At 41.1% G+C, this 25,548-nt stretch overlaps 1 protein-coding gene across 1 annotated transcript in view; it reads right to left on the reverse strand.

Annotated features, from left to right (window-relative positions):
* Positions 1 to 2,736: 2,736 nt before the first annotated feature.
* The window catches only part of DCAF1 (DDB1 and CUL4 associated factor 1), a 48,819-nt gene continuing 26,007 nt past the window's right edge, over positions 2,737 to 25,548 (reverse strand). Inside the window, exons 17-23 of the mRNA XM_009281073.1 lie at positions 24,004 to 24,237; positions 23,368 to 23,461; positions 22,786 to 22,890; positions 21,862 to 21,935; positions 20,576 to 20,680; positions 7,361 to 7,616; positions 2,737 to 3,614 (exon numbers count right to left, since the gene is read on the reverse strand). Of these exons, the coding sequence (XP_009279348.1) occupies positions 3,556 to 3,614; positions 7,361 to 7,616; positions 20,576 to 20,680; positions 21,862 to 21,935; positions 22,786 to 22,890; positions 23,368 to 23,461; positions 24,004 to 24,237 (927 nt within the window). The 3' untranslated portion in view covers positions 2,737 to 3,555. The remainder of the gene's footprint in view (positions 3,615 to 7,360; positions 7,617 to 20,575; positions 20,681 to 21,861; positions 21,936 to 22,785; positions 22,891 to 23,367; positions 23,462 to 24,003; positions 24,238 to 25,548) is intronic.

Raw genomic sequence — 25,548 nt, forward strand, 5'->3', positions numbered from 1 at the left:
TTTTTTTTTTTTTTAAACACCCATTCAGTAAATATTCCGTCTCACAAAGCCTCTTTTTAACGTCAGGTGTTGGCCGTCTTTACTACGACAGAAACACGGACAAGAGGGCTAGCCCCAGGCAGTCCCCGGTGCCCAGCATGTGCATTTGACCTGTGCTGATGAGCCGATCATACCTTGATGACTACCCTTAGCTAACACGCAGGTTATACTACTGACCAGCCCTGAGGTTTCTACCCTGCTCCCCAGGCCACGGCCTACATGAGCTTTTGTGGTTTTTTTTTGAACCTCTGTGCTGCAGGGATACGCACGCAGCCTCCCAGGGCACTGGCACCATGGTCACACAGGCTGTGCTCCACGGAACTGTGTTGCAGTATAAGCAAATGGGCCAAGCAGTTACGGTCCGGTCACAGAGTGAAGAGGACCGTGCCGATGTGAGGGCACAGGCTGGGGCTGGGCTAGTCTCTGCTCACACGGTGGGAAGAAACGCAGCATCCTTCCTGCAAAGGCTCCCCTCCATTGCAGAGAGAGGTAGGTGCGTGTCTTAGCCAGCTGGCAGGACGTATAAATGCCCCTTCCACCCCCTAAGCCAAGGCCTGTAACGTCTGCATAGGAGAAGAAATACTGTATGGCATCACATCAGCAACGTGCTCTGTGTATTCAGGAAGAGTGTAGGCCTTTTTCCAAACACGATGCTTTTAAATAGATCAAAACATGATGCCAGGGGAAGAGGTGACTTTCCAAACACTGAGATCCCCCCCCCATCCCAACTAGTTATAGACTTATGGCCTGACAAAAGCAGACAAAGCAGCCCCTGCTAGGCTTCAACTCTGAATCCCCATTTCGCACCCAGCCTGTTACAGTCGCCCTATTCCCCAGCACTCTTAAGCGATGCCCTGCAAGAACAAAGGCGGTAGCGCAGGGTGCAGCCAGCCTCCCCCGCCCTTGGGTATTTAACTTCGGCAGCTCTGCAATAAGCCGAGAGGCTGAGAGTCTGCCCAGGACAGGCAGCGGGGCTGCTTCAGCAGGGTTTGGTGGGTGACCTGCAGGCTGCAGCAGCCGGGCGCTGCCTCCGTAGCTGCAGGCCGAGGCCCGAGCACCCTCGCTTTGGCTCCCTTCAGTGAAGCGTAGGAGGGGAGAGATGGCACGTATACTTACAGCAGCCCAGTCTCAAGTCCAATTTATAAATAGGAGCTCCATCCTAGACGTTTTGGTTCTGTCTCACAAAACTAGCTGGCAAATTTCTCCAAGATAGCCAGGCCCAAAACAGCAACAGATGCAGCCGATGATGGCTGTGGTATAACACCAGAACAAGACACAGGCATGCGGTACGGTATCTATCTCCCTCTGTTACTAGTAGTTGAGTACATGCTTTATTTCCCCCCACCCCAAGCAGCACGCTTTCTAAGGTAAAGTTGCATAAGCTGTTTTTTGGTAAGGCAGAGGCTGGCTTCCACAGCCGGCGGAGGGCAGATCCGGTTTTCAATCCCCTCATTTAATCAGAATGCTGCTCCAATGGCTGGTCTCAAATGCTGTAGTAATCGCAACTCGTTCACGTTTATCAACTCTGTAGGGTACAATTATCCATTTTAAGTTGCAGCAGAACCTTTCTTTTTAATTATTAACAGGGAGCCCTGGGTAAGTGCATTAAGTAGATGCGATGCTGGAGGGAAGAAAAAGCTATCCCTTCTCTTGGTTAAAAAGAAAATCCTTCCTCTTCAAGCAATGAAACCTCGAGCCTTAGTTGAAACAAGCACAGTTCTTGGTGGAAAACTTGCTGTAGTGTCAAGAAGCGAGAAGCCTCCGGCTCCCTGTTCTGCCTCAAACCCTATTCTGAAAGTGGCCAAAACAGAGAAAGGGTAAAAAGTTGAGTGGATGTTATCTGAACACCTGGGAATAAATAGCACAGTGAGTGGCCTTGTCCAAGCAAGCAATGAGCGCGCTTACCTTCCCGTTCTGACTCACCGAACCAAGCTCTGCAGTCGTGTGCTGTACAGTGAAATCAAACAGCTGCAATTTTTTTCATCCCCTTCTAAGGGCAGGGCCTCTTGCTGTGTACAAACAGGAGCACCTATTTGCCTCCGCCAGTATAGCCACAAGGCAGCCTACATAATGCCAAGCCACACAGGGATGAGGAAGCCCGATGCTTCTCCCGCCTTCTGACACACACCAGCGAGGCGGTGAGAGTTCCCTGCAGCTCACGGCGCTTCCTGTAGCTGAACGGCGGCGCGGATATTCTGGTGCATCTTTAAACAAAACCACAGCCTGGCATGAGCAGCACCTTCCGGCTCCCACGCAGCGCAGTGAGGATGGGGTGCCGCACTGCCCACAACCCCACAGAGTTCAAGGCTGTCGGGCAAACCAACAAGTCAGATTTGAACCCACGGGCGCTGTGAAATGTCCTGCAGCTCTGGGAGTCCCCGTGGACTGGAGCAGCGGGTGGAGGCTGCACTCTCCAAAATCTCACCCCTTGTTTACTTTGCCCTTCCTTATTGCAGCCAGGCCACTAGCTACACCTAGCTGCTCTCCTGCACAGGGCTGCGCTCCCTCAGGTGCACAGAGCACCGCTTCTGCACGGGTGGCAGAGGAATGCATGGCTACAATTCACAGCCATAAACAGAGACAGGATTTGTATTTAATTTTTTAATAAATACACTTTACATTAAAGAAAAAGGCCTTCAATTTGCAGTTTCCACACAGAGGGAAAGGGGGCGGCAGAAAAAAAGATTAAAAAACTTGAACCACAAAGGGCAGAGGGGAGAAAAGAGGGCTCAAACTTCTATCCCAGACCCCCATGTCTTCAGGAATACCAGGCTCTGACTAGGCCAAGCCAGGATTTCAGCCTCCCACTACAGCTGGCATCACAGCGAGAATCTCCGCTTTAAACAGCCTGTACGTTCAGTTACCAAACACCCCCGGGGCTCTTCCCTGGAGGACAAAAGCATCTGAAACACACTGGCGCACTAGCAGGTGCTAACACCTGTTGCTTTTTTTTTTAAAAATAAAATCATATTTAAAATAAAAATATTCTCACTCCTCAACAATTTTAGAAACCATGATCCTCTTATTTCATTTAGTAGTTGCATAAATATGCCTCTTTTAATTTTAAACAATTTTTCTCCCCCAAACCTACCCCATGGTAACAAGGTACTACAGGAATACAAAGTTCATCCCCTCTTTACTATAACACCTGCCTTTTTTTTTTTTTTTTTTTTTATTTCTGTTCTTTAGGAAAGAACTTTATACAAAGAAAATATATTGAGAAATATCTTCAGAAGTTTCCTTGAAGAGGAGAGTCATCTCAGCCTAAAATAAAAAATAAAAAAAAAAGGCAGAGAGAAAAGAGGCCTAACCCCAGGTCTCTTTATTGTAGAGCCTCGGACTTAGCCCCGAGCCTCAAACTGACTCAAACCAACACAGCGGATGGGCTGGAGTTCCTCAGGTTTTCCCAGGAGAAAAAGGGTTGGGGTGCTCAGAATCGGTTTCCAATTTGGTCTCCGGTCTTCTGCTGGGAAGGGAGCGTCTCCTCCTGCCAACACCCCGCCTGGCAGTCACTCCTCACTCATTCAGAGACAGGATTATGTCGTCCTCCAAGTCAGAGTTATCTGAGCTGTCGGCTGAAAAGGAGACATGTAGGTTATGTTTGGTTTGTGGAAGAACACAGCTGTCAGGGCTGCTAAGCAAGGCAACGCATTCATCGTTACAAGAGATGGACACCACCTGCTTGAGACCCGCAACTCCCCAGCAGTGACGGAGGCAGCTAGCACCATCAGTGCATTTCAAGTCAATCAAAAGCAGTTAGCAAATCTGCACCAGAGCTTTCTTTCCCTGGTTAAAACAGAGGGTCAAGAGGAGAGCAGCTTTAGCAAGTGCAGTTTCTATTAGCTGGCAGTTTTTTTCCCATGACAAGATGGGGAGAAGGACACCAGCAGTAAGTTACCTGCACATGAGCTGCCTGCACAACTTACTGTGCACACCTAAGTGCAATAGCTCTTCGTGCTGGGGGCTGGACAGATCTGGCAGTCACTCCTCACAGCTGCTATCTGAAAGCAAGCTTGACAGTTCCACCAACCTGATGTGGTGAAATATGGCCTCCGTCTAACCTGCATGGGGCTAATTCATTATGCAGTAAGTTAGACCCAGACTTTCCCAGTACCAGGCTCTCATTGGCCTGTCACTCCTCTCTGCACAGCACAGCAGGAGACCTCCCCACTGAGGGGGAAGCAATCCATACACTCACAACCAGAACCCTCCTCTAGCCTGAATTTAACTACATGACACTCGTTAAAGGTGACCTGAAAATTGTACTTTTCCTGTTTTTCTTTGTTGTGGAACTGATTGAAGACGTGAAAGGATTTGCCAGCAGCAGTCACACACACACACACTTGCTTTTTATCTTAAAACATAAGATCTCTCCTCCCTCAGTTGTGCAAGAGAGAAGTGGTAGCAGCTCTGGCAGCAAGAGGTCTCCTGCCTTACCTTAGAGGTGATGTTGGTTCTTTTTCTTATGTGAATTCATTGGATGCTGCAGTTAACTAGGTGTTAAAAATATTAAAAAAAAAAAAAAAAATTACACCAAGACTTCCTCTTAGCCATCTCAGTTATACTGGATCTCTAAAATGCCTGTCAAGGTAAGCAAGGCCTTCTGGAAGGTTCACCCTTTCTCAGATGCTTTCCTTAGGAAAAAAAAAAAATCACAGGCAAGCAGCAGAGGGCACAAACCCTTTCCCCCAACCCTCCTCCCTGAAGATCAACCAGCTGCCCTTCCACTGTGATCAGCGAGGGATACTCCTGTCTCACCATTCACCACACTGAGTCTAAGCTGAGGGGTCACCAGTGCTCCCAGAACACCTACAGCCATGTAAGGGGAGTTGGAAAACATCAGCCAGTGCTGCAGCAGCTACACTTACACAGTAAGAGGGAAAGAAGCACAAGCAAGATAACAATCCAGAAACTCTGGAGAAGAAGAGAAGCTGAAAGTGTTGTTGCTTTTTTTTTTTTAAACACCAGAGGAAAACTTTGAAAAGGGATCTCCTAACTCTTTATTCTCCAGTCCACCACACAACCTTCCAATTATGAGCTCTAGGTCTATAAGTAAACCTGACTGCAGTTAACTGCTTGGCAGAAGCTTATAGACCTGCCTGGAAGTTGCCATTTTTGATTACAGAAGAAAAGAGGAAACAAGAGTCAGGCATGCTGCTGGTGAGAATTCCATATATTTCTTCCATCCTATGTCACATGTGCATTTCAAAAAGGACACCCCACTGGCCCAGGAACAAGCTCTTGAAAGATCTGCACAATGCATAAACTGCTTTGGACAAGACAAACAGATCCACCCTCCCCAAGGTGATGACAAAGGAGGAGGAAGACAAATTTAGACTTAAAAGGTTCTCCATGCATTATTCCTGAAAAAGAAACAAAAGCTCTTCTAAAGCACAAGGAACCAAAGCCACTCACTCCCCTGCTTCAACTTTCTTTGAATTACTTTGTTTTGAAGCAACACCCACTGTATGTTATGGAGGTTCATCCAAAACACAGCAAGGATCTGCAGTAGGAAGCACTCTAAATACATCAGCATGCCTCAGATCTGCACTTTGCAACAGTGTCAGTGCCCTTACGACTTTTAATTCTGGAACACAGCATAAGCAAAGGAGATGGAAATTTTAATTGCTCTTGCTGGGTGAGAAACAAAAGCAAGCCAGATGAAGCTGAAGTCACAGAGAAGCCGCCGCAGAACCCCACTCATCAAACCCCATGCAAGGACCATGCATACATCAGCCTGGCAGAGCTGCACTCCCTGGTTTAAGTTCCCAAAGATGCTGCCAAGCAACCCAACAGCCACAGGATGGGCTGGCTGCAGCTCCACAGCGATACCAGATCAAAGTTCTGATCAAGTGGTTTATCCATAAACAGTATACAGATGTGGCCATTTCATAATATGCAGTGCTCTGCAGAGCACACTTGAAATACCTAAGCTTCAAGTAGCACCTAGTTTTGTTACAGGAATAGTTGTTGAAATGGCCTGAACTTCCCCTCTATTCTGCCCCTTGGACAATTCAAGTTACAGCACTCTGGGTGCTCTCTTAATAGCTTCTGGCCCTGCACCCCCTGAGGAAACAGAAGTGGAGTTGTGTCAAGAAGGTCCTGCCAGCTGCTGGGACAGGCAGAAGTTATCCGCAATCCCAAAATGTTGAACTGCAATATGCTATTAATGAACTTGAGCTATGTAGATGTCCTGTATGGCCCTGCATTGTATACCTACTGCCTTCAAGAGAAGAGCAGACTGACCCCACAGAATAACTCTGGCAATCTGACACGGCCGCATCCTTAAAAGCGACTGAGCTGCATTCTAACAGAAAAGAGGGACATGAATGAGCCTGCCAGCCACATTAGTGCCAAAGCAGAGGCCTGGCACGCTTAACCCTCCAGCGCATTGGCAGAGAAGATTACTGTGAAAGCTGAGGTGGGAATCAATCTCCTATCACTGCAGGACTTCAAACACCTTGCATACTGTAATTACTTATCCTTACCAACCTTTTAACTTAAGGTAACTATATTAACCCCATTTTACAGCTTGGAAATTGAAAAGATCTAAGTGGCTTGGCCGTGCATACTCAAAAATTGTGCTGCAAAAAAGGGAACAGAATCTGGCATCACAATTCCCAAGCCCTGATGCTATCCTACTCACCCTTTCTTTCTTGTGAAGCCTTTTTTCAAATTGAATTGCTACATAAAAAGTTCAGACCTTCCTTTCTTACACACACACACACACACTTTGTTAACTTTGCTAGTCTCTGTATCTGTGGAATGCCAGAGAAAGAACAATTTAAATTTCATTCCAAAAGTTATGTTAGCTTCAGAACAGTCTAAAAAGGAAGTGAAGTCAGAAATGCCATGTTTGTTTTGCACTTTAAGCAATTACAAAAGAGAAAGAATAGCACCAAGGAGCAAAAATGCTTCTCTGTCCTTACAGGTACAAATAAGGCAGAGAAGACAGGTGAGCTAACAGTTCAACCGGTGTCCCCTTGAAGGGCAGGACAGGCAAGCAATCAGACAAGGCTTCTTCAGATGGAGTTTCTTGGCCTGCCTTTAAGTTCTCACACATGCACCTGGGAGCACTTGAAGAAAAGAGATACCTTCTTTTCCAGAACTCTTGGTTGTTCTCTTCAGATAAGAGCTGTTTTTACCCATAGATTACTTTGAGAGGCCACAGGTGAACAAGCATGATGATTTGTGCCTTTCATACCAGAGAGGGGGGAAGTCACCTAAGTCATTTCAGGGAAGACTTAGATGTTGCGTATTTGTCAGGACATTAAACAGAGGACAAGGTCACCTGTGGTTACCAAGCTGGGTACACACTTACTATCTCCAAGAATCAGCTCAACTTCCTCATCAGCATCAGAATCTTCATCTTCACCCTCATCTCCCTCTTCCAGGAGGTTGGCAAGCTCCTCATCATCGGAGGGAGAAAAGTCATTTTCTCCATCCTCACCAGCATTCTCATTGTTCTCATCCTCCTCCAGCTCAGCCTCCAGCAGCTGGTCTGTATCTAGTTCATCAAGGTCATCTGTATCATCATCATCTTCATCATCATCTTCTTCCTCTTGCTCTTCTTCCTCCTATAAAGACAGCAAAAATAGTCCATTGCGGACATTAAAACAAATGTAAAATGGAATAATTGAAGAAAACACACCTATAGTTTTCATTTCTCCCCATATCCAGACATCACGTGTTAAAAACACTTTCCCATCACCCATATAAACACTGTCTCTCCACAACTACAGAACATGACATGCTAGATCATTTGCAGGCCTGCAAAGCCTTATCTGCAAAATGCTGGTGCAACACAGGTACCATTGGCTCAAGCTCCTCTCCAACACTGGCCATCAACATGTGTCACCACAATGCACTCTTGAGAAGGACATGCAATAAGACCCATTAATCCATGGCTTTGTTGCTAGTCTTGTACAAACTGCTTTAGTTTCAGCTGGACCAAAACCTCTACTTTGCATCAAACAGCATGCAGCATAGGATGTTCAGTCTCTCAGTCATTCCTGATTTAGGTGCGATGTAAAATGTAGGGAAAGATACTATTAGCCTAAAGCAATCCTTGAATCACTCAGCTTCAGACAATGGAACTGTTTAAAGCAGCTCAGAAGTCTCATCTTTGGCATTCACCTGTGGATCAAGATCTTTCTCTATCAAACCATAAGAATTTGCATTCAAAGCACCTGAATTTCTCATTGTACAGATCAAATCCAGAAATCCATGTCTAGCGGATAAAACTGAGTGGGAAGAAGCTGTTACAGTCCTATTGTTCTTCCAGACAAACGAGAGGCTAAAAAGTGCCATCACAAGCCAAGCTCCAGGAATTCTTCAAGACTCAAAGAAAGGGTTCAATATACCTGCACATCTTCTCAGAGTCACACCCTTTTTCTCTAACAGAATGCTCTCATGTGGTAGGAAGGCAGCTCTCAAGTCTTAAGTGCCCCTTTGTTCTGGGAGGGAACACATTTTACAAAATTATGAAGCGGTTAAGATAAATATTTAACAACCCACTTGAAGGGTTAGTTTGGCCCTCAAGCTCACCACACTCACATTGTGCTGTTTAGACTGCTACATTTTCAGATCTAAAAGCACAGAGGAAAAAGACCTTACTGTCATCTCCCCAACCTACTTGTTCTTCAGTCAGTGCTATGAAAGAAATCCACCACACCTACACAAACCCAACATCTGTCACAGGCAAAAGAAACAAGGAATGCCAAAAAGCCTGGGGAAATTGTATTGTTTCTTCACTTGCAAAAGGCAGCCAGGTCTCCTCTACTGACCAGAAGTGCTGCGTTGTTTAAATGGAGGTTACAGTATAAAAGCATTGGTTTGCTAGATACAGTTTTTCTTTCTGAAAGAGCTTATATTAAGTATAAAACCAAAACAACCTGTACGAAAGCCTATGCTTATCTTAGGCAATTACAAACTTTAGAGTCAATGAGTCCTCAAATAAACGGACATTGCTTTTTGAATTGTATAGACACTGGGAGAAGAAATACCCTACTTGTAGTTCACAGTTTTAAACTGCAGTGCTAAATCGAGTATAATTTTCCATAAAATATATTAAGTATAAAAGCTTTTGCCTTAACACTTACTTGTGTTCTATGCAGTATCTGTAGAGAGACCAATGTCTTAAATTTTATTACTCTATTCAGAATTGAAAAACTGATTAAAAACTGAAAAGGCAGGAGAGTTTATTTTCCTTTTTCAGTTTCTAAACAACTCTGAAGCTGGAAAGGAGGAGATCAATTTATTTTAAAAGCTTGGAAAAATTAAGCCAAGATTTTTAGTGTCTGGAGATAGAGACACAACTGTAGACATTAGGGGAAGAAAGTGTATTGTCTACGAGATTCATTTAGATTCTGAATAGTTGAAACCTAAAGGATTCTGAAATGAGTTAGGTACCCTCTTAGTTTCCACATCTGTGGAAATTCTGAAAGCATTTCTTTCCTAAATATCTAGCCCACAATGACTTAAAAAAAAAAAGTAAAAACTACTGAATTTGATTGTTTCACATTTAATGTATTTATTGGAAATTGAAATATTATTTTATCAACATTTTCATTCAAGCTTAAGGCAAGGCATATATAGCAATATCATCCTTCAAATACAGGATGAAATGAAATATAGTTGTATAAAGCTAAAGATTTCTTCTGGCTGACAAAAATAAGTGCCAAATTACACAGAAAGGGTGTATATTTAGCTGCAAATTAACTTTGAAGGATTATACCAACCAGTGAGGAAAAAATCCTTTGTGAAAATACAAATAGCAACAGAATACTAGAGAACTGAAATCACTGTTTCCACCTTGCCAGTTTAAATCACTTAATCTGAAGAAGGTGATTAGAATCAGGCCACACTCATTTAAAAACCACCCTTATAAGAACAGTAAGATGTGATCTAAGTTATACCTGTCCTTGGTAAACCAGAAAATAGTGTGAAACCATGCTACAAGAAGTCACATGTGCATGTGACAGAGAGCACACAACATGCTCACAGTGCGCGTCCTTACCGAGCTGAATGAGTGACACAGAACACAGCTCAAGAGGAGTGATCTTAATTAGTGAGAAACCTGTACCTTATGTTTTAAAGAACACAAACAGGAACCTGGAAACTGTGATGCTTCTGCTAAGTAACAGGCTAATGCTGCATTAGCTTCTGAACATTCTCCAAGCACAAACCTCTGCAGGCACACTGCAATACTCCAGTCTAGAAACACAAGGCTTGCATATATGTGGTGAGATCTTTCTTAAGAAAGCACACTGAGCTTCTGCACCCAAAACCAATCTGTGGGACATACGGCTGAGAAAGGTGTGAGGAGATACCAGGTGAAGTCTAACACCATCATATGCAAGCGATATCCAGTCTGTTAATGGGTATCTAGGCTGTATCCTCATCAGACACCACAACTGTCTCACATAAGGGATCCACATACAGATAAAAAATGGCATGCCTTCCCCAATGACTCATTCAGTATGCTTGTATAAGAGCAGTGAAAAAAATTCTTGAGCAACGTCACAAGGGAAGATAGGCAGAACAGTTATTCCAAACCATATCTGGATTTGTGAAGGAGAAACCTGCAAAAGCAAGCTCCTACCTCCTCATCAGTAGTTCCCAAGAGCTTTGGGCAATGACACAGGTGCTGCCAGAAAAAAGAACCAGCATGCACATCTATGCAAAACAAGCATGCACCTGTGCTTATCTTCCTCATTGGAGTAAACTGATCCACAGAACCCATGGACCAGCACACTCCATATGACTTAAACAATATCAAGGAATGGTTTTAGCCATCACTAACTCCTTTAGAAGAGTATCTTTAGGCATCTATTTAGGTTGTTCTCTGTAAAAGCTGCTTAGATCAGAACTTCAGCTGTTCATGGAATCCTCACATGCCTCATCTGCTTCCTTAGAAAATATTCTCTTCCCTCGCCAACAGAAGCCACTTCACAGCTGCCAGTTATATTTACAGAAGGCACGAAGGGAATATTGTAGAATCACAAACCAACCACCTCATAACCTTTCTGCTGTAAAACGTTTTACCTCACTATCAGCACTCTGACTCGCCGCCCGATATTTCTGTGTGCCTGCTCTACAGCCAGGTGCGCTATAATTACAATACAGCCAGACCAAAACCCTATCTTCCTATGTAATTCATGTAAGACTACAAACAATCCCAACCTGAGGCTATGATAGAGGAAAAAAGAAGAAAAATCTAGTGCTCCCTTTTAAATAGAGTAGGCAACACTCAGAGGGACATGGTAGAGCCTAGCTTTTGAGTTAAGGATGTCACATTGATACCCATTTTAGTTACACTGTGATTCAGGTATATTAATTGCTTGTAGATACCTAAACTTAGGATTAATTTACGGGAGCTTTACCTTGATAGATGCCAAGAATAGAACAGTTTAAAGTAAAATACCCATTGACCTCTAATGAGACTCAAATTTGTAATTATATATTACATAGATATGTATTAATTTTATTATATTATAGTGAATAGGAATACTAGGGGTTTTCTGTGTTATCTTCACAATACTGTACCAGTGTTACTCTTCATCTCCAGCATACACAGATGTCACTGCGTAACAGCTGCAATGCAGAGGGCATTATAGTATCAACATACCTGGATGGCCAACTCTTTCTGCTCTTCAAAAACACAGTATCGCAATTATAATAAAGGAATTTTAATCTAGGAAACACCCACCCTGTTTCATCACAAAATGGCTTCCTGACCCCACTTCTCTGCATAAATACTTACGGTGCTGACTTCACCCCAGTTAAAGCAAAAAGACTGCAAAAATAAGGCAATGAACAAAGACAAAGCTGACAACTTAAAGTGAACAAGAGAACAAAACAAAACCCCAGTTTAAAGGGGGGTAAGGGATAGCAAAGGTTTAATAAGGGGATAGCAAAGAAGGAGGCTGCAACTTTAGTGTGGAATAGCTATCCACAGATGTAAGAAAGATCTCCACACGGGGACAGGCCCCAGTTTAACTTAGAAATTGTTTGACTCAACTAAAGAGTTAATTTGACTCAACTAATGAAGACTAGTTTAGGCTGAAAAAGACCATCTATACAAAGGGTTTGTATCAGTTTAACTCAAAAAGTCTTAAGAATGTCAGTCAGTAATGTATAGTACCATCAGTTATATACTTTAGACGAGTATAAAGGATGCAGGAACGATCAGTTCTTCTAGGATAAGGTTGTTAAATGGGACAATTAATTTAAGTGTGCATCTTAAAGAAATCTCTCAACACTCACTAACTCACCAAAATTCACTAATTCACTTACACAGTAACACATAAATAGCTACAACACACAGTCTATGACCCTGGAACTACTTTGAGGATGATTAAGAGGGCAAAAGTGATTCACGTCAGCTTTTTAACATGCCTGCATACAGGCAGATTTAGAGATGTAGTAGTACAAGAAAAGCTGGACAGTAGCTTAAAGAATCAGGAAAGTTGATTACATAGCAAAGGATTATCTCAAGATCATCTCAAAGCAAATTACTGGTAACTTAACTCTACCACCAGTTTGCGATCTTGCGTAAAGATTTCACAAAGCCAAGTAGATTTGGTTCAATTTCATTTATAACTACAAAGGGAAAAATTAAACAACATCCCCTAAAGGAACAGCATCTATAGGGGTGGCAGCTCTGTAACAAAAAAATGCTTGACCTAATTCTTCATGTTGCCAGTATTTACAGCCCGTTCAGAGCTTAGTAAATACCCTTTGCTCTTGTTCAAGCGTTATGTATTTTCTTCCATATTGTTCTTTGATGCATGTTTGCACGCACTTCATAGACTTTCATCATCATCGACTTTCTTACTGTTCCCCTTTAATTTTGCACATACACAATTCACAAAGTTTTGTCTTTTTGGGTAGTACAGGTTATTGATACTTAACATATTCACCAGTATTCATTTCTCAAAAAACATTCAAAGGCTCAGGAAAACCCCAGTCTTTCACTTACTCAAACTCCGATGCAAAATATATGTTAACTAGGCAGAATTTTGATTTTTTGATTTTAACATTAAATCAGTGTATGTACAAAGCGCTTTCAGGAAGTATGGCTTACAGCTCTGCAGACCTGCAGTATATAAAAATATACCAGCTTGCTTTACAAGCACTCTTAAGGCGTTTTATGGAGTTTTCTTACATTTCTTGAATACAAAAATTTTTTATGACCAGATGAACAGAATTTGAGACTTCTCAACTGCAGGTTACATAATCTCTCAAATTTACACTAGGCTGGCTGCTAGCTGCCACAAGAAGATCCCACAGGTCCTTTTTGATCGTCGATAATAGGTTTGGAAATCTTAATTCAGTTTTGAGATTTACAGGTCACTGATTTTTTGCTTATTTGACATGGTTTCAGCTGTTACAAAAAGCTTTGTCTTTTCATCTAACACCTCATTCACTTTTTCTTCCTCTACTAGGAGTTGGTTCACAGTCCAAAACAAGTACTTACGTCAATAGTTCTCTGACCAACTTCCTCTGTTACTGCTCTATGAACTCTTCAGCCGGCATCATCTCACTGCTGCTCCTTCCCCAGCCCCATGCTCACCTCCTATCATCACTTCCAATTCAACACCTCTCACCTGCAGATGCTTTCCAGCAACAGTCCCTTCTTCTGAAAACACAATCTCTATTGCACCTCTCAGTTTGAATCATGCTATACGGTATTACTCTACTCTAACTGTTCTTATTTTCATCTATGAGGCTGCCTTTTCTCTACCTGCAAAACAGTTAATCAAATGACAGTGAAGCTTTTCCCACTTTTTCAAATCTTTCAGCTCATATTTAATTAACTTCTGGCTATTTGTAGCTAAGTCTAATCATCTGCTGGTAAGCATCTGCTTCTATAAACTGTTTATTTTCCCTAGTATTTTTTTTGGGGGGGTAAAGAACTCCATGTTTTCTAGAGTCTCATTATTTTGGTCAATTTACTTGCTTTTGCAAGAAACCACCTACTAGTTTACTTTTCCCTCTCTTTCTCCCCCCTCCCCCAAGTTTCTCCTAGAGAAAAGCAAACTCATTTTTAGTAATCTGCTCTCTTTCAAATTATCAGTATTATTTTAATTACTACCTATTTCCAGCATGGGAAGGAGCTTTGCTTTCATAAAAAAGAACATATGATCATTGTTCAAATACAAGTTCACTGAAGAATGTTTCACTCCAGAGGAATAAGTCTCTCCTTGTTTTAATAATTTATCTTTCTCCATAGACAATCCCCTTGTCATATCTTCTGACAATAGTTCTCTTTGCTTCCAAAGCATCTGTGTAGCATATTGGTACTTTCTGATCCTTTGCTACGCAATTCTCAGGAGTGACAATGTCTGGTTTTCAGTCACTTAAGAGTTTCTATCCAATTCCACCCCCACCCATTTCTTAACAGTCCCTGAACAACAGGCAGTGGAAAAAGCTTAAATATAGCCAACAGTCATTCTAGGGGGCCAACATGTAAGGAATTTTACGTCCTAGATTACCTAGCCTCCATCCTTCCCCTCAGCTAGCAAGCCCAAACTCACTTCCTATTATCATACCACTAAATTAATTCTAAGTATTCTCCTTCACGCTACAGGCCTGCGCCTTCTTTTACCTTCTTGGCTACTTCAGTGTTAGAATTTCTACTTCTTCATAGCCATTAATGAGGTCACAGAGCTAGAAATGTAGAAGCCTGGGAATACGCAGAAGTTACTATATGTAACAAGCAAGGAATCTTACCATAGGCTTCTATGCAGATGTAGGTATGTGCAGATTTAATACAGGAAACAGCACACAGCATACAGTATGTCACAGAGGCAAAACATGGAGTGAAGAAATAAAAAAGCAGTTATTCTCTTAATCTATGTAAGTAGGTTTAGCTTGTCTAACAATGACTACTTACCTGTGATGAATGAAAAAGCATCCATGACACAGATAAACAAAAACTTGAAAGTAACCGGGCCTCTGTTGGACTGGCACGTTCAGTTGGGACACTTTTGACCAATACTCTGGTTTTGCCTATGAAATGTTTTCATTTTAACATAACTGTATGTAGTACCTGATGACAATCAATCTAACTCCAGAGTCACTGTCCTCTTTGAGGCATGTGCAACTCATCATTTCGCAGTCGATACATTCCTTAATGCTAGGGATAAATGTGTTCTAATATAACTTATATTCTCTGTGCTGTAGGGCTCAGAAATGTAAGGAGTCCAGAACTAGGTGCAATTTCTGAATCTGCTTCTCTTCTGCTTCTGCTTCTCTTCTCACTGATCTCACACTTTCACTCACAAAAATAAGCCCATTCCTTCAATTGCATGACAAAAACCAAGTGTGTAAAGGAATTTCAAAATCTGGCAGGTAAACGAACTCTCCCTCTATGGACAAGAATTTGTTCCTTTATTTTCTCAAGCTTCTGACTGACATTTCTCATCACAGCTGAGGCAGCTTTTATTTTCTTGGATCCCAACTACTCTGGGAATTCTAGAAAGATGTGTTAGGTGAGAGAAAGTCAACCTTTGATTTCTGTCACTGCACAGGCAGAATATGCTTTTATCTCTGCTGAAGCTGTTTTACTGCATAATACTAGGTCTAGCCTTCTGAAAACTCCAAATCCCTTTCCCTTTCCAAGAATTTCCTCTGTTTGCACTAACTGACAGCTAGTGAAACTAGATTCTGAAACAGCAGAATAGGCTGAAGCAGTCACAGTTATTTGCTACTATCTAAAAGTGTGGTAAGAAGTACAGGTACTGGGAAAGCTGCTTTTTTTTTTTTTTTTTTAAATATCTGTTTTGAAGGATGCCTGTTCAAAAGGTGTGTCTGTTTTTTAAACAGGTCTTTGATGGAAACCGCTCTTTACTTAGCCTCCCCGGCTGCAACTAACTTCAAAGATTCCTATTAAGGTGTGCAATAAACACATGTATGTTATTATCAGTTGAGACATTTGTCTGAAAATACTTGTTCCCAGCTATTATCCTGTAAACCATTTCATCTCAAGCAAGATTTCAAAACAAACCGTATCTTCAAATGTTACAGCAACAGCTCCTGAAAAACTAATGGTCCCTGGTGACATAAATCATTCTAGGCAGCTTGTAGTGACAAAGCACCACCATGGTCTGATGTTTCTGAAATACATGTGCCAATATGGATTAAAGGTTTATGGGGGTTTTCCCCAGCAAATAAGTATCCGCATGAAAACAAACCTGTATCAGGCCAACAGCAATAGAAGTACAGTGGAATTGCTGTTGCAGGCAGATAGGGGGAAGAGTCCTAAAATAAAAGTAGAAACTGGGATCACAAAGATCACACAGAAAGCTGAGGAAAAACATTCTCCATCCTGGCTAAACCACATGTTAGAATAGCGATTGTCTTTCGAGTCTTTATTGCCTTATCTCCAAAGCTTTCATTTCACATCACCTAGAATTATCTAAACCAATGCAAAAAGACAAATTACACACCTACCATCACCATTTCGATAGCCCAGAAGCACTGCAGGATAATTAACAGTTCTTCAGCTCTGGCAAAAGAAGTAGAACACACTTTATAGGACAGGGACAGCTAGGTGAAGCAATGTGCTGCTGAAGCCATAAATCTCTCTGAACATGACAATAACTGAGAATACTACTTGAGCCTCACAGATGCAACATCATCCACATCATGTACCACAGAGAGAAAAATAGGCCTTAAAGAACTAATATGGAAAGAAAAACTAAAATAAAGAGGTAAAAATGCACAGCCTGAAAATCCTGTAACCCACTCAGAAGATCACATCATTCAGACTTAAGTTTCACAGTTTCGAGTCTACTCTGTGGTCAGCCAGTTCCCTTCGTTTTAGCTTTTTTTATCACTTAATATTTCTAAAGTCTCTTTTTGTAGCCCGTAGCAACTGCCATGCGCCATTTCTAGGCCAGATCAGTACGTTCATTTTCCTCTGCACTATTTCCTCTGAAATTCCTGGTCTGTCTCACTACAGAAGACAGTAGACTACTGAGTGAACAGGGGATACTAATCAGCCAAGAAAGGGAAATAAATAAGAATTAAGCAAGCTAACAACCGAAAGATGGTCCAGCATCTGTACCAGTAGTTCAGATACCCATCTTATTTTTGCTAAGTCTAACTCTGAAGGAGTGTATCAAAACAGTGGCAAATACAGGAGGAAAAGGAGGAGGATCTTGCTGCAGGACTGAAGAATAGGAAACTGCCTATTTCCCCATAGACTGAACATAGTTTTGCAAATACGTGTGAGTGAGACTGTCGGTCACTGATGGACCCGTTTAGGTACTCACCCAGCAGTGAAATAATACACAAAACTCATGAAAGTTCAAGGCAGAAAGACATATTTTTGGACTAAAACATCCAACAAAAAAGGCTCACAAACCGGCTCTTGCTGAGCATGTTACATTTTCGCTTTCCCTCAGTTACCGCAGTAAGGACAGACCACAGAGTATCAATATCCATTTAGCATTTGTTCTGTTTAACAAGGCTTGACAACTCTGGATTACTGGCCATAACTAGGAAAAGGCAGCTTTCCAGGGATCTCATATGAAAGGCTAGTATAACAGCCAAGGAAGAACCCAGCTGCAGTGGTGCTCTTCTCAAGTATCTCAAACAAAACCATAAACATTTATTGCAGCATTACCATACACAAGCCAGCTAAGTTAGCCTGATCATTTAATTTGAGGGTAACTTATGTAACAGATCAGTTGATTTTACAAGGTTTGGTTTGAGAAAGGGGGAGTAATATAGTTGTTTTGTTTCTTTACTTAAATAAGAGAAGAAACTGAAAGATATCTATAGGCCAAATACCCCTATATGAACCTATACCAAATAGGTTCATTTTACGGGCTCAGTCTTTTGCTTTTCAAAAATCTGTCACAGAGCTATCAGTTGACACTTGTCAAAACTGACATCATGAGGCATCAAAATTTAAAGTAAAAAAATGGCAGGCAGATATTTTTCTCCACGGTTCTTAACTTGTCTCAAGCACAATTTTTAAAGCAATTTTATTCTGCATCACATGACTTCCAAGCAAGGCTTGCCCATCAAACAGCCTTCTATTTGAGTACTTATTACTTTCTGTACAGGCAAAAAACTGTACTTGTGGACCCATGTAGATCATATACAAAAAAATATATATGCATAAAGTCAAGGTGTGAAGATACAGGGGCCAAACACATTAATATCTGCTCTAAAAATCTTGACCAAAGAGAAATCAGATTAGTGTTGATTCAGATGGATGGCCCCCCACACCATTTTAATGAAAAAGATCAGAAAGCATCTTCTTTTATCTAGAAGGTGTTTTAGAATATCTGTGAGAAGTCCCAGTAAGTTTGAAAGTTTATTTCCAGTTTTTCAAAGCCTAAATCACAGAAACTAACTAGGCAAGTAGTAAACACCTACATATGTGTGAGCATATGTATACACAGAAAATTCTTGTTCATCAGGAAACAAATTACTTTTGTTGGCCTTAAAAGACAAGTGTGCCTGAGAGATTCCATCTTTATTCTGGAAAACCTCTACTCATTCTAGCTCAATGCTGGATGTCTCTATGGAGACAAAAGCTGTGTTTTGTAAGCCTAAGACTAGAACAAACCTGGAGGAACAGCAGTGAACAGCTACGGGACAGAGCGCAAGGGGTTTAGTTTATGTTTTGCTAAATATATATAGATTGAATTGAATTTGGGTTCATAAGTGTTGTTTATATTAAAACCAAATCTGTCTTACTAAAGAAACTTTATTGTAACCATCCCTAAAAGTTACTGTCTAGGAAACATCTATATACCCCAGAAACGAAGACGACAAAAAGCAGCAGTTATGCAATATTAACTAGTCACTCAGCTTGCAAATCGATCCCGAAGCAGCTTTGTTTGAATACTTCATAAGCTTTACAGAAAACCTTTCAGCATACTTAAATTCTACCTGGGGCCACCTCCATTTCTAAGACAGGAAGCGTCCCCAGTCACATCTGATGGATGATAGATACCTGCTTGGTACCTAGTGTTGCAGCCTGGAACCAACACCATTCAGACTGCGTCCTCCTATACAAATACAGACCTCCACTTAAGTCACCACTTACCAGTGATATCACAAAACAGCGTCTTGACAGCTGCTAGTTAATCATTGTACAACGCAAAATCAATTTCTGCTACAAACTATTTTTTTGAGATTTTATAAAGAAAATATGAATAAGCTTACTAAAATATACTGAATGTTAACAAAAACAGTGGAAGCAGAGACAAAAATAGAAACTATTGCCTGAGGCAAGCACTGGATGGCTAGAAAATAGAAACACTTTGGAAGGAACAGTAATTCCACCCCCCCTTAATTGCTTCCCAAGGAATTCTACTCTTCACCCATCCTAAAAGTTCCTAAACTGAATCCATCCAATCTAGGAATAGGAACAGTGACCAATGATTTCATAAGAACGCCAAGACTTCAACTGCAACCTTGTAGCACATTGAGAGGACAGGACAGCAAACTGTGTATGCAAAACAGAACTACTGCTTTATCTTCAGAAATACAGTGAAATTGTAATAATAACAACTAACCACAAAAAAAAATTACCCTTTCCTGGGATTTGCTAACCAGTCTTCTGAACTAGAAAGTAAAAGTTTCAACCTAGCAACAGGAAGATTCAGAGGCAGAAAGGGTATCAGCAATCCAGCTTTCCACAGAAAAAACCCACCAAAATATTACCTTCTGGCATTCTTTGGAAAAAGGTGAAGTCAGCTTTTCTCACAGGAGATACAAATATATGATTTACTAGAATGCAGACACCAAAGAGCAGAGAATAATGCATTTAAAATCTTTAGGGAATTGAAGCATAAGGTCTTTGCCTGTTCAAAAAAACAAAACAAAAAACCAAAAACACCTGACACCCAAAAAGCTACAAATTTGTCTTTAATTCTCATTGTACTGTAGTAAGGATTCTGTGCTACCATGTATTCTGCCAACGGCACCCTGAGGGGCACTTACTGCAGTTCTTAGCTCTTTTGTCAAGTTGCCAGTGATCAAATGGCTGATCTGAGAAGAAAAACCAATACATCCCAATGCAAACCTACAGCTTTCTTTAAAATTCTTAAAACATTTTGCTGTGTAGAAGTACTGTGCAGTTTCACTGCATTAGTCACAAGTTGTGTCTCATTCAGAAACTGCTGACAAGTTATGCCCAAATATGAGACTTGGAATTGAAAAAAGGAAAACCTCAAAACACTACTGTTCTCTACTGGGTGTCAAAATATTTAAAAAAAACCCAAGCAGAACAAACAGCAAAGTTTCTGATCAAGATTGAAACACTTAGGGAAATTAATAAATACGCTATAAATTATCATGTCGGTTTACAGTGCACAAAGTTACTGTTCACACAGGTTCTGCATAGATAGTCTTAGTTTACGCTGACAGTAAAGTGATCTACTTCACGTTAGGCGAGACCAAATGAGGCATCTGTACTTTATGGGTAATAAATGAACACCTGTGGCCTCTCACATGTAGATGGCTAACAGCTACTCTTGAACAACCAGGTTAATGCTATACTTCTCACCTGATCTTCTTCTTCATCCTCTTCATCTTCTGCCAAACGCTGCCTGCCCACTTCATACAGTCTGCAAACTGTATCCATGTTCATGGCATCCATGCTCCCTTGATTCTGAAGACGAGATGCCCACACAGCAGTTAGCCCCAGGAATTAAGCTCAGCGTTCATATTCAGTGCTATATCTGATCTCAGTTACAGAAACATTACCAAACTCCTTCCGTCCCATTTACTAGCAGCAGTACAACTAGCACTAACACCAAGTCTTTTTAGTTTCAAGGACCAGCCCAGGAGTGATGTAAATATCTACTTTCTGCTTCCATCATCCACAACTTAAACACTTACTAGTAGACGTAACAAAACCTTTACTGGATCCTTAACATGATTTGGTTTAGTTCTCACCTAACAGCACACCACTTCCTTTCAAATTTGCCTCCCTATTATATCATTGAACCATATGCCTTGAGAGAATGCTAAAAGCTGTCATCTAGCAAGGGTTCCAGAAGACAGCAGCCTGATACCCCAGCAACCACTGCTGCCACGTGCCAGGAAGTAATGTTTCCAATGACTCCTATAAAAGAAAATTTTCATCTCTTGGCCTCACAACCTTAGCAACTCCAACTTTGGTAGTTAAACATGAAGCCTGCCCTACTACAAATTCTTGACTCGCTTTTTTTGGTCTGTAAGGATCAGTGGTTCACAGAGTATTAAGTCGACAGGATTTTAAATTAGTCACTGCACTTACATAGTCAGGTTTAAGACCCATTAGTTTAATTTGACTTCCCCCTTAACAGACCAGAAGTTTCGCTCAGTAATTTTTGCTTCAAATCCTTAGCTTCTGGGATTTTGCTAGGAAGGCAAGTGAAAAAGGAACAATAAGAGTGATTCACAGAAAAGCTCCATGGGGAGCCCCAGGAAGATTGCATTTCCCAGTTATTTGATACAGTGCAAATTTTAATAGGAAATTATTGCTATAAATAGGAAAAAAAATACCCTTCTCTCTATGCTTATGAGAAGGAAAACCTCTGCACATTTTAAAGTGGGAAGTGTTTGAAGAAGAGAGGCAAATGTGTTTGGAAGTTTAAGGAATCAGAGGCAGAAAAACAAGACTGCCGTGGGTGGAAAACAAAAAACTAACAGCATCTTTACCATCATCAAAATACCACCACCACTTAGGACATGAATTTAACAGTAGGAACTCCAGAATCATCAGTTCTGAAGGTTTTAAAAAGAAACAAAAAGCACTGGACTCAAACCACAGCTACAGAGACCAGAGTTTATTCTTAGCTCCTTTACCTCAATGACAGCCAGGTAGCAGTCCTTGCTGTCTGTGCACAAGTCAAAGATATTCCGCTTTACATCTATGGTAGCTGGAAAACATCACAAAACAAACTCAGTGGTTAACTGCATATTACTCAATGCTCGCTGAAAGAAAAGATCTAACAATGTATGTCTAAAAGCAGATAATAAAATGTTGGGACAAGAAACAACAGCTGAAATAGAATTGAAATGAATGTTTGTAACTAATTCAACCTGTAATAAATAATAGAATTTTGGAGACTGCCATAAAAAATAGCCAGGTAAGCTCTTAACCTGCTCTGCACAGTGCCTCCTCCCCTGATAATACATTTATTGGCTTCTCTGAGCATAGTAAACAACAGATAATCTTCCAGGATAGGTGGCAACCAAAGGACTGGGTTGTGAGCCATGTCTCCTTTCAATAGCAAAAGCCACATTTGTTTATGTCTGCAGCAGCACTTAGTTCAGCTCCAGGAGCTTTGCAAGCTGGAGGCCAAACTGACAGCGTTTTGAACTACTAGCATGGGGAAGTGCTGCTGGGAAAAGGGAAAAAAAAAAAAAAAAAAAAGAAAAAAAAAAGAGAAAATGAAAAGAAAAAAGGCCCTTCCTGAAATGAGACCAATGACATCTTGGCCAAATGACCTACTATCTCAGATTATGCCCTACTTGGAAAGAGGAAAGGAAAATAAAGCCAGAACTGCTGAACGGTAGCAAGTAAGGCAATCACATGCTGAACAGGATATGATACTTGAACCTATTTCAGTGTTAAACCCAACTCTTGTGCTTCAACCAGAACGGGCTGTAGCAGAATTTGTTTTGTCATACACACAAAGGGGAGGAGGAAGTGAATGTTACTAAGCAGAACTTTCAGTAAACCTTTAAGCCTCCAGACCAAGCTGTTTGCTCCTCTTTCACTCTTACCTATAGGTTTATAATCAGTTGCATTAAATGTCCTGAAAGAAGAGCCAAAGGGACTTCTCATTCTCTCCTCCAGAAGGTCATCTTCATCATCTGCCTGCAACATAGCTGATACAAGGAAAGATTATTCCACAAATACACCTTCCATTTGTCACTATCGTTACTCAACTTAAGATCATATCAGCCTCTGACATGAATTTTCTTTTTATTTAATAGCTTGGCAAGACCCATTTAATATCTACTCTTCAGAGCTGCCTTTATTAATGCCGCAGATCATTGAAACGTAATACAGAGGACAAAATTATTTTCTCAAGCATCATCAGATCTGTCATTATACACATTTTCTTTTTCAATAGGTTGATTTTTAATCTCAGAAATGAGTTGCGATATTGCTGATGTCAGAGAAAACTGTCTTTGCCAGCAATACACATAGCATAAACTTCCTGAAAAATTCCAGTTCACACATGCCAGTAAGGCCTGGAGTTAAGACAGACTCCCTGAAGCTTCTGATTTCACTGAACAAGCATCTACTTATCTCAAACCAAAGGTGACCAAGGAGAGTAATAGAAGACTGAGAAGTCCTACCTCCATACATAACTGTGCCAGTATAGTTGAAGACCACACGACACTGATCCAGTGCAGGTACCGTGTGCAACAAATGGAAAGTTCGGAGGTCCCACTGAAAAAATACAGGCTAAGGAGCAACAAACAATTGAAAGTTTCTATTTCCTTTTCAACACAGTGGCAAACAACTGATTAATTGCGTTCAAGAAACCTCATTGCCACCCTCTTGCAAATATGACAGAACCGGAGTCAGATTCCAGCACCACAATCCCTTCCACGTGTTCAAACTGAAAGAGCTCTTACTCAAAATGTCATTCCCAGTCATAAGAGGTTACTGCAGTAGCTTCAAGGTTGATCTTGGTAATGGGTGGGAAGAGAGCAGAGGTACCACAAGAGTACGTTAGAAAAGAAAATCTCTCTTGCTTTCTCTGCGTGTTAAGTATTTCCTCTAGGCCATATCAGAGACAGAATCTAGATTTAAATTAGCTAACTGTCTGACAGTCCCTACTTACTTGATTCACAGACGAAAACTGTTGTTAGCATACATAACCTGTAACACAGCAGTCCATTAATACAACTTCTGCAAACAGCTACTTGTTTATCAATACAAATTCTTTAGGTCCCAGCACATCGGTTACCACAGTGGCCAAAGGATACAATTTCTGTGTTGACTATGACCTCTAGCCCATTGGGATGGAAAACACCACTGATGGTCATGTTGAATTTGTCAAACTTGTGGATGGCTTGTGCCGATCTGACATCCCAGAGGACACCATCATTTAGGACAAGGTCATCAGTGGGGTTAAACGTGGCACAGTTCTTCTTGTAGTTGTTGGCAAGATCTGGGTTAAACAGAGTCAATAGCTTGTTGCCAGTCTGAATATCATAGATCTTTTAGATTAAAAAGAAAAAGAAAGATTAGTCACAATTTGTAATGTACCTGTGCCTAAGATCACCCCACGTTCCCCCTTCTAAATTGTTTCCAGAATCACCCAATTTTCCATTTTGCTTTTTCATTTCAGGTGAGAGCATTCCAAAGATAACCCTTCCTGCCAGTCTTTTAATAGTTTTTCACAGCTGGAACCAAGTCTCAAAACACGTTTTGGCCAGTACTTAGCTTACTGTAGGTTCACTGATGTATTTCAATACAATCAGGATTAGTTCCAAAGAAACTAACCCCATTACAAGAAGTGGGCTGGGAAGCTGCGGTCACAAGGTACCACTGTTTCAGAAATGGAACTGCTTTCAGAGCAGATGGTATTTACAAACATAAAAACTCCAAAGCACACAGCGAGGGGGAAAAAAAAAAGCCAGAAACTATAGAAACGAGTTAAAATTCCTGGCGTTTACATGGAACGGCAACTTTCTGAGCTTTGCCCCAACAAACTGTTGGAAGATAAAAATATAAAAAGGGCTTTAACTAGTACGAAGGGTTTATGACCATCTTCTCAGATAAATTTGATCTGTAACATTCCTCAGAGCCTAGCTCTCGTTCAAACTTAGAGAGGAAAAAAATTCTCTAGAATTGGAAAACAAATCTGTTTACCAGATAAACACAATACACAAACTGATCTGACTTCCAGATAAATCCAAGTTAAAAACTGGGCAGGAATGGACAGTTTGCTTAAACAAATCAAGGGCAGTAAGTAAAATCATAAATAATTTGAATATGTTATGTTTCATGACAGTTTTTTATGCAAATACTCTTCCAAAAGAGACAGTGCCTATAATGAATGCAAATTAGCACCGAGAAGAAGCAGAAGCACTCTGAAGACTGTGTCTGTCAAATTTGCACGTATTCATACAAAACCCTACAACAGCATTGTCTGAAAATATATTGGTAAAATTAAATTACCCAAAAGCAAGCTGCAAATTTGTGTGGGGGCAAAAGGACGACACTTTTAATAGGCCATTTCCCACAGCTGTTGACTGAACTACTGTTTACAGTGCAACTTTTATTATTACTACTACTATTACTGAAAAATAAGGCAAAGGAGGCAACTTCGGGCAGGGGGGGAAGTCCTGCACGACCTCTCTCAAATGAACAAAACAAAGCAGATTTTACAATTGCCCAGAATACTAACCACAGAGGCAACACATTGCACACTGCTTGTGCTACAGCTGGTTTGGAATGGTCAAGTTTACACCCTTAGACACAGGGAGAAGTTATTTGACACTTTCAAAGCCTTCCTCTAAAGCCTC

Source organism: Aptenodytes forsteri, unplaced genomic scaffold, assembly GCF_000699145.1.
Source record: "Aptenodytes forsteri isolate BGI_AS27 unplaced genomic scaffold, ASM69914v1 Scaffold156, whole genome shotgun sequence".
In the NCBI taxonomy this organism is placed as follows: Eukaryota; Metazoa; Chordata; class Aves; order Sphenisciformes; family Spheniscidae; genus Aptenodytes; species Aptenodytes forsteri.